General features: G+C 38.5%; 1 protein-coding gene across 3 annotated transcripts in view; it reads right to left on the bottom strand.

Annotated features, from left to right (window-relative positions):
* NME8 (NME/NM23 family member 8) overlaps window positions 1-10,145 on the bottom strand; it is a 47,040-nt gene that overhangs the window by 2,521 nt on the left and 34,374 nt on the right. Inside the window, exons 14-17 of one of the 3 annotated variants that reach the window (XM_070264329.1) lie at window positions 8,386-8,537; window positions 7,663-7,807; window positions 6,816-7,054; window positions 5,813-6,189 (exon numbers count right to left, since the gene is read on the bottom strand). In XM_070264329.1, coding sequence (XP_070120430.1) covers window positions 6,817-7,054; window positions 7,663-7,807; window positions 8,386-8,537 — 535 coding nt within the window. In that variant the 3' untranslated portion in view covers window positions 5,813-6,189; window position 6,816. Of the gene's footprint in view, window positions 1-5,812; window positions 6,190-6,815; window positions 7,055-7,662; window positions 7,808-8,385; window positions 8,538-10,145 lie in introns of those variants that run through there. The other 2 variants (XM_070264330.1, XM_070264331.1) reach the window with 2 other exon arrangements.

Below are 10,145 nucleotides of genomic sequence, written 5' to 3'. Positions count from 1 at the left end.
TGCCGAATTACTCTTGTTAGATCTTCCAAAACTATGTTAAATAGTAGTGGCAAAAGCAGAGATCCTTGTCTTGTTCTTGATCTTAGAAGAAAAGCTTTCAGTCTTTCACTACTGAGCACAATGTTAGCTGTGGATTTTTCATATATGGTCTTTATCATGTTGAGGAAGTTCTTTTCTTCCTAGTTTACTGAGTGTTTTTATCATGAAAGGGCGTTGGATTTTGTTAATGTTTTTTCTCTATCAATTCAGGTGATATTTGTTTCTTCCTTCATTCCATTAATATGGTGTGTTAGATTCATTGATTTCATATGTCGAACTACCCTTGTGTTCCTGTGATAAATCTCACTTGATCTCAGTGTATAATCCTTTTAATATGCTGTTGAATTCAGTTTGCTAATATTTTGCTGAGGATTTTGGCACTGATACTCAGAAGGCATATTGTTCTGTAGTTTTCTTTTTCCTGTAGCCCCTTTGTCTGGCTCTTGTATCAGGGGAATGCTGGCCTTATAGAAAGAGTTAAAAAGTGTTCTCTCCTTTTTTGGGGCCAAGCCCCATGGTGTAGTGATTAAGTTCAGCATGCTCCATTTTGGTGGCCTGGGTTTGGGGCTTTGGATCCCAGGTGCAGACCTACACCACTTGTCAGCCATGCTGTGGTGGTGACCCACATATAAAGTGGAGGAAGACTGTCACAGATGTTAGCTCAGGGCTAATCATCCTCAAGCAAAAAAAGAGGTAGACTGGCAACAGATGTTAGCTCAGGGTGAATCTCCCTCAGGAAAAAAAGTGTTCCCTCCTTTTCAAATTTTGTGAGGAGCTTGAGAATTGGTGTTAATTCTTACATAAATGTTTGATAGAATTCTCCAATGAAGCCATCTGGTCCTGAGCTTTTCTTTCTTGGGAAGTTTTTAACTACCGATTTAATCTCCTTACTTACTATAGGTCTATTCAGATTTTCTATTTCTTCTTGAGTCAGTTTTGATAGTTTGTGTCTTCCTAGGAATTTGTGCGTTTCATCTAGTTTATCCAATTTATTGGCAGGCAGCTGTTCATAGTATTCTCTTATAATCCTTTTTAATTCTGCAAAGTGGGTGATAATGTTCCTTCTTTCAATTCTGATTTTAGTAATTTGCACCTTCTCTCTCTTTTTTTAGTCAGTCTAGCTAAAGGTTTGTCAAGTTCGATCTTTTCAAAGAATAATCATTTGGTTTGGTGATTTTCTCTATTGATTTTATATTCTCTATTTCATTTACTTCCATTCTAATCTTTATTATTTCCTTCCTTCTGCTAAGTTTGGGTTGAATCTGCTCTTCTCTTTCTAGTTCCTTATGGTGTAAATTAATCGATTTGAGACTGTTGTTCCTTTTAAAGTAATCATTTACAGCTCTAAATTTCCCTCTTGGCACTCCTTCTGCTACATCCGATAAGTTTTGGTATGCTGTGTTTTTGTTTTCATTCATCTCAAGGCATTTTCTAATTTATGCTTTCTTCTATGGTTTTAAGAATGTGTTGTGTAATTTCCACATATTTGCGAGCTTTCCAGTTCTCCTTCTGTAATTGAATTCTAGTATCATTCTATTGTAGTCAGAAAAGATACTTCATATGATTGCAACATTTTTAAAATTTATTAATTTATTAAGACTTTTTGGTGGCCTAACGTATGGTTTATCTTAGAGATGTGCCATGTGCACTTGAGAAGAATGTGTGTTCTACCATTGATTGGTGGAGTGTTCTGTACACCTTTTATGTCTAATTGGACTATAGCACTGTTCAAGTCCTCTATTTCCTTATTGATCTGTCTTGTTGTTCTATCCATCTTTGAAAGAGAGATATCGAAGTCTCTAACTGTTATTGTGGGACTGTCTATTTCTCCCTTCAATTCTGTCAAAGTTTGCCTCATATATTTTGGGGCTCTGTTGTTATGTGTGTATACGTTTATAATAGTTATATTTTGATGAATTGAATATTTTTCAATATATAATATCCTCCTTTTTCTCTTGTAAACTTTTCTTGGTGTAAAATATATTTTTATGATAAAAATATAGCTACTCTAGCTCTCTTTGAGTTTCTATTTGCATGAAATATATCTTTCCATCCTTTTACTTTCAACCTCTTTGTGTCTTTGGATTTAAAATGAATCTCTTGTAGACAGCATATAAATGGATCACATATTTTAATCTATTCTGCCAACCTCTGCTTTTTAATTGGAGAATCTGCTACACTCACATTTAAAGTAATCACTAATTAAGAAGAATTTACTTCTACCACCTACCTATTTGTTTTTTGTATGTTCTACGTGCTTTTCTTCCTCAATTTCACCATTACTGGCTCTTTTTGTATTTGGTTAATTTCTTTGTAATGTACCATTTGGAGTCCCTTTTTTCTGTAATTTTTAAAAAATTTTCTTAGTGTGACCCCTCAGGAATCCCCACTAGGGAATTCTAACTAATATTCTCAAACTTCTAACAACCTAGTTTGAATAACACCAACTTAGTTTCAATAGTATAGAAACACTCTGCATCTCTGTCTCTCTCCCTTTTATATTATTACTGTCACAGATTGCATATTTATACACTGAGTTCTCATTAACATATGTTTATAATCTTTATCTTATTTATTTGTTTTTTATATACTACAGAAAAAAAAGAGGAGTTGGAAACCAAAAGTACAATCATGCTGGCTTTTATATTGACCTATGTAGTTACCTTTACCAGTGTTTTTTATTTCTTCATATGGCTTTGAGTTACTGTCTAGTGTCTTTTCATTTCGGTTTGGAGCACTCCCTTTACATTTCTTGTAAAGCAGGTCTATTAGTAACAAACTCTTTTAGTTTTGTTACCTTGGGAATGTCTTAGTTTCACCTTCACACTTGAAAGATAGTTTTGCTGGATGTAGAATTCTTGGTTGACAGTTTTTTTCTTTCAGCACGTTAAATGTGTTACCCCACTGCCTTGTGGCCTCCTGTGGTTTCTGATAAGAAATCATCTGTTATTGCGGACTGTAAGTCACTTCCCTCTTACTGCTCTCAAGATTCTGTCTTTGTTTTTGGCTTTTGACACTTTGACTGTAATGTATCTCAGGTGGATCTCTTTGAGTTTATCCTTCCTAGAATTCATTGAGCTTCTTGGATGAGTAGATTTAAGCACGTATCATATTAGGGGAGTTTTCAGCTATTGGTTCTTCAAATATTCTTTCTGCTCTTTTCTCTCACTCTTTTTCTTCTGGGATTCCCATACCACATATGTTGGTCTGTTTGGTAGTGGCCCACAGATTCCTTAGGTGCTGTTTGCCTTTCTTCTTTTTCTTTTTTATTTCTGCTCCTAAGACTGGATGATTCCCACTTTTCTACCTTCTAGTTTGCTGGTTCTTTCCTTTGTGTGCTCAAATTTGTTTTGAACCCCACCAGTGAACTTTTCAATTCAGTGATTGCATTTTTCAGCTCCAGAATTCTTATTTGGTTTATTTTTATAATTCCTGTTTATCAATATTCTCATTTTATTCGTACATCGTTTTCTCGACTTCCTTTAGTTTTTTCATCCATGATTTCCTTAAGCTCTTTGAGCATATGGAGATAGTGATTTAAAGTCTTTATCCAGTAAGTCCAATGTTTGGGCTTTCACAGGGATGGTTTCCGTCAATTTTTTTCCTGTGAATGGGCTGTGCTTTCTTATTTCCTTGTACATTTTGTGATTTTTGTTGTTGTTGTTGAAAACTGAACATTCAACTATTATAATGTGGTAGCTCTGAAAATCAGTTTCCCCTCTTCCACAGGGTTTGCTCTTCTGGATTGGTGCAGACTTAGTTTGTGTTCAGCCAGTGTTTTGACTGAGATTTCCTGGAAAGCCAGGAGTTTAAAAACAAGACCATCAGGGAATTACCTCTCCAAGGCTTTGTGGATTCCCTGTGCTGCAGCACTTCTTTAATGCTGAGCCAGGCCATTTACAATTCGGCCTCAGCCCTCCTTCCTATAGATCAGCCAGTGGTAAAAACTTAGGATCTCTCAGATCTTTTCTGAGCATGTATCTTGCCCTTGGCATGTGCTTAACCTTCTAAATTCCCCAGCACGAGTTGTTTTGAATGTCCTTATTTCCCAAAGAAACTCTTTCCCCAGCTTTTCATCCCTGGCTTTAGGCAGTCTATTATATGTCTCAACCATAATCTTTGGCCCCAGGAAGCTGTGGGATTTGGGATCACCATACAATGTTTTCAAGCAATGCCCATCACCTTTCCTCCCTGAGTGGTTTCTGAGTTAGATGAAACAGAGATGAGTGCCTTGTGTCATCCTTCAGGTAGCCTCCAGACAGCTTAGAACAGAAAACACAATAATTTGTGAATAATATCTGCTCTATTCTGTCTAGAACCAGAGACCAGAGACCCACACGGGGAACACAGGCTGCAATCTTCAAGACTGTCACCAATCTAGGGAAGTGGTAGGGCAAGGGTAAGTAAAAATGTCACAAAGCTTTCATACAATTTTGAAGTTGCCTTTTTGTTGATTCAGCATTCACTTTGTTGCTGTAAACCTCTGATTATTTTCCAGAGTTCTAACAAAGTTGGTTCAGACAGTTTCTGGTTGTTTTTCAAATGTTCCTATGGAAGGATGGGAGCTTGGAGCTGCCTACTCCACCATTGTGCTGACATCGTTCCAATGGAGTCTTCTTGACTCCCCTGTTCTGAGGGCCTGACTTACTCTCAGCTCAAATGCCTTCTTCCCAAAATGACCAAAACAAAACTGATGATATTTCCTTCTAACCTACTGCTCTCTCTGGATTCTCTGTCTGGGAATGGTTAGATCATTTGCTTAGTTACTCAAGCTAGGTAGCTTTATCTTTTCCCACTTACTTGGTAGAGTGGGAGTCAATTGCCAAGTCCTATAGATGCAATGCAGTGTTCTAAGAATTCTCTGATATTCCACTTATCATTACCCCACCATTTCTACATTAGTTCAAGTTGCTGTCATCTTTCACTTTGATTATTGCAATGCCTCCTGCCTGGAGAGCTTGTCTCTCATTTTCCCTCTCCCTCTCCTATATGCATCTGCTCAAAGCACTCTGTGCTTACCCCTAAGAACTTGAGAACACATGTTAATTTTCTATCCCCTGCTTTTAGAGACCTAAGCTCCTTTAACACAACGACTGTGTATATTTAGCCCTGCAACAGTGTCCAGCATGTAGAAAAAGTTGAACAAATTGATTCTTGAATGTCTGAAACAGACCCACAATATTACCCTCAGACTGATATGATATAGTATAGTAGATATAGTAGGAAAGAAGCCAGCCAAATGTCTTTATATATAAACATCAAGATATATATGTGTGTGTGTGTGTACACACATATACATATGATGGCTTAGAAACTTTTAAAACTGAATTCTCTTTTTTGTTTCCTTACCTCTGATTTTTAAAAATCCTACCCATTTTTCAAGATCTGTTTTATTCCTTACCTTCTCCAGCTCCTAGCCATCAAACATACACCTGTTAATTCAGGACTGAATTATACGCTAATTCAAAATCTTCTATACTATTCATAATGTTTCCTTCATCAAAAAATGGAGGGATACACAGACGTTAGGCTAAATCTCCACCATATTGCTAACAAACACTACAAGACAGAACGTAGTCCCACTCATCTCCTCCCCAGTCATTCACCACTGGCATGCTTAATAACACACTGTCTTATGGTGTTTATAATCAGAGATTGTTTCTCTGAGTTTTGTGTCCTCATTAGATTTGTGTTTCCCTGAAGGTAACAACCTTCAATCAATCAGTTTTGCGTTAACCAAGGACGCACAGTTCAAGCAGACACACAATACATATTTTTCCAACAAAACTGTTTATGGGTTGTGCAATCAGGCTTTGGTCTATAATTGAGTCAGACTCATGGAATGAGCTGCGCTATGCCAGAATTTACTTTTATTTTATGCATCTAATATTTTGAAACAATGTTCTTATACTTGGAGAAACCATTGCCTAAATGACAATACTAAATGAACTATGTACTCTTCTCTCCCTGAGGAACCTGGCTGGGGGTGGAGAGGTTTTTCCACTTCACATCACTTTCTCATTTTGCTCCGGAGACTGAGTCTCATTTTGGCCCATCCAGGTGGGGACCACCCTCCACATGTGAAGAGGCTGAACAGTCACCTTGAGGTCAGCAGCCAGAGCCATACGGGTGTACATTTGTGGGCCTGCTCTTTGAAAATAAAGAAGGAAAGTGGGTTTGATGGGAAAAGTCACCTATCTTACACCCCGTCTCCCACACTGCCCAGGATAGAAAAGTTTTCAAGTTTTCTATCAACACCTAAGCAGATTCAACCCACATACACATTATGTAGCTACCTCTCCCCAATAAGAACCTCTTTGCCAAAGAATAGAAACGATTGCCGTTTACTCTATGATTTCTAATATTCTATTATATTACATTATCATATAGCACCCCCAGGTGGTTAGGAGATTCCAAGTTTCTAAATACTTAGAGAACAGAGTTGAGGTTGCTGAATGAGACTTTGACCATTTGAAGTAGAGAAGCAGGGGGAAGTCAAAAAGAAGGACTGTATGAGACTGTGTCATGGCAGACGCACAAACAGCTCAAGACCAAGGGTTTCTTGCTTGCCCCACTGTCTCCCAGGTCCCTGGCATCTACAAGGCTCAGCTTTGAGGCTTCAAGGCTGCTAGGGAATAGCATAGCGTGTCTGGCAGGGAATAAAGTTTGATTCAGGAATATGGGAAAAGCTCTGGTCTTTCCAGGACAGCCTTGTCCTAGGCCCAGTCCCCATAACAAGCAAAGAAAAGCAAATAATAATTAAAGAGGTACTGCACTTTAGTTTTCCTCAGGATTCTCAGAGACAAACTCTTCAAACAATCTATTAATGGTCTCCATTGCCTCGTAGGTGTTCGATGATCCATGGACAGCATTTTTCAAAACACTTCTTCCAAATTGGGCTCGGATAGAGTCTGGGGACAATAGTTTTGCTTCCTCTGGGTCTGTGGGACCCATCAATCGTCTCCATTCTGAAACAGCATTCCACTTGGTCAGAACCATGACCATAGACGGACCCCTGCAAATAACAATGTTTTCAGAAGACTTGGACTATTTACAACTGTAGAGATTGCATACACAGCTAAAGACAGAAGGCCACAGTTTCATCCAGAGAGCTCCTCTTTATTCTTTGTCCTTATCAGTGTGATTTTGTGCTTTTTTCTCCATTTCTCCCTCTTTCAAAAGGTCTTGGTGCTAAAAGAGTGCTGTAGTTTAACTCTAGTGGTATATGCCAGGCACTGTTCCAGGTACTTTCAATGTATCGATTATTTAGGCCTCAAAATAACCTATGAGGTAGGTACTGTTATTATCCCCATTTTACAGATAAGAAAACTGAGACACAGATTAAGTATGTTAGCAAAGCAGATAAAAACCTAGACAGCTTCTATATCTAAGCTGAAGACCTAAAGAGACAGAGGAAGGAAAGAAGAAAGCAAGGAAGGAGAGAGAGGAAGATAGGGAGGGAAGGAGAGAAATAGAAAAGGAATGAACCCCAAATATTAACAGGCTGTCTTTTCATGAAGGAGATTAGATGAAACGTTTTACTTAATTTTTGTATTTTTCAAAGTTTCTACAATGAACATTTACTACTTTTATAATGAAAAGAACTATATATCAGAAACTTACTCAGATAACACTGCCAATACATCTTTATAAAAGTCTTTTCCTTTTATTTTGAAATAAATTTTCTCCGCTAGCTCTTCAGTTAGCAGCATTTCCTTGACCTGTGTTATATCAAATCCAGCCTCTTTAATGAGACTCAAGATCTCCTCTAGAGAAAAGAGAGATGTGGTAATCTTGCAGACTGCCTCCACTTTCGCTCCACATGCAATTAGATTGAAATAACTATGGAAATTAACAGTTTTACTTGCATCCCGTGGTTTAAAAAACCAAAAGTACGCAAAACTAAATTGAATTAAAAAGCACCCCACTGATATTCAGAAGAACTTTAATATGTTAATATAGACATTCATTCTCTGAGTTCTATCTTTCCAGAAATCACCCGGAACATCCAAGGGACTAGAAAACGGGGAGAAGAGGGGATCTGCTCCTCTGCTAAAAGTCAAGACGTGTTTTCATCTCTGTGCTTCAAAAGCCAAGGGACTTCCTGCTAGATATGGATTGAAGGGGAAAGCCAAACTGAACTCTTCTCCCTAAGGAGGAGAGTGCCACTGAGGAAATTAAATAAAGTAAATCTTGGCAAAATCTCACCAACTGCCTAAACTTTGAGTGCTACATTCTGGAGAGGAAGATGTTCATTGCATTATTCTTTCAACGTTTCTGTAGTTTGAAAATTTTCACAAAATTTGGAGGAAAATGTAGGCACTGGTTTTTATTTAAAATACTTACCTCTTTCTTGATGTGTTACATGAGGTTTAATCACTGCTAAAGTGTTTTGAGGAGGAAAGAAATGCAGTATTTCCTTTTCAGCGGCTTCTAAGGAATCGCTTCCATATAACTGGTTGATAGGCAAACTTCCCATTGCAAATTGTGCACATAAACTTTCAAAAAGAAGTCAGGTTAAAAACTGTTATAGTATAATATAACATAATATAACATAACATAGCACAAGCTAACACTATTTATATAAATTGTTTAGAAATTATCAAGCAATAGCAGCTCATTCCTGATCTAGGCATTGTGGGAAAGGAAGCAATTACAGAGTGGCTTGGGGCATGCTACTTCCTTCCAAGGAGGTCATAGTCATTAGGAAGAAAGGACGCGAACATTTCAATAACTGTAATAATGGATATTGACAGATAACTGTGAAAGAAGCAGTGGATGCCGTGGTGTAGTGAAAAAGCACACACTGTGGATTCCTGGTTGCACTACTTGCTAGCTATATGATATTGGGAAATTACATAACTTTTCGGAGCTTTAGTTGTTTCAAATATAAATATGATAGTAAAACCTGCTTTGGAAGGTGATTTTTGAGGGTGTAATCAGATGATGTATTTGAAATATATGGTGCATATTAAGCTCCCAAGAAATATTCCTTCCCCTTCTTTCACCACTAAGTATTATCAACCACTTGAGATGGGATTTGTCTCCATACCAAAGACATCAAATTATAAACACTGGATCCAGGAGACAGTGCAATGGAACCCTCCAGGTGAGAAAGCGCAGCAATAAGAGGAGCATACAGGATGGCTTCGTGTAAAGAGGCAGGAGTGATGTTGGGACGGGACAATCCACGTCGGGTTGGGTAGTTTATTTTGGTTCTGCTTCCTTCATGACAGATGATTACGCATCTCCTAAATCAACGGTTCTTCCTTGATGTTTTTTCAGTTGCCCTTTTCTCTGTCTCTCCATCTATCTATGTAGATTTCAGTAGAGGAGAAGCTCACTGTTCATTTTATTTTCTCCCTGTACACACAGTCCTGAGCAGCCAACCCACAAAATCCACTCATGGTGAATAATACCCCTTTTTGCTAATAGACTAACATCACTGGAAACTTGGCTTTCTGTCCTCAGCTTCAAGACCCTCTCCTTGCCTCTCTGGTTTCAGTGACCCATTCAGATTTCCTTTTTTGCCTTATCCAACTTGACCTTCCCACTCGGCCCTTGGCTGTTCTCATACCTCTGATCTGAAGATACTTGCAGCCCAAGACCCTTGTAGTGTGTGATTGTCAGGGATGGGGGATTTGCACAATGAATGACAAAGACAGTCTAAGCCATCACCAGCACTTACTGCATTCAATGCAGAGAACTACAACCATGGCTCTCTTATGCTGTTAGACATGTTTATTGGAAAAAGTGTATGTGAGTGAGGGGAAGGATGTGTGAGAGGGAGGGGTTGCCGTGTTCCTCTTTTATGCAAGTGACCCTATTTCCAATTACGCGATGCAGAGTGTAGACTCTGATACCCAAGTGCAGGAAAGGGGCAGAGCTCTGCTCGAAGAGTTATTTCTAAAACAACCTGAAAGAGCTGGGTGGAGCCAAGAGAACTGGAAAGGAGGAGACAAATAAAAAATAATGGTCAGGATTAGTTGTGAACTTGTGGCAACATAGAGATCATAAGGGCTCTGGATGAGAATCCTCACAATAACAGTGGGGTGGAGAGGAGAGCCACAGAGGGCCTTCACCTGGAGACAGTGTCTCTGTGCCGG

Source organism: Equus caballus, chromosome 4 (genome assembly GCF_041296265.1).
Source record: "Equus caballus isolate H_3958 breed thoroughbred chromosome 4, TB-T2T, whole genome shotgun sequence".
Classification (NCBI taxonomy): Eukaryota; Metazoa; Chordata; class Mammalia; order Perissodactyla; family Equidae; genus Equus; species Equus caballus.
This window is presented reverse-complemented; position numbering and strand designations above follow the sequence as displayed.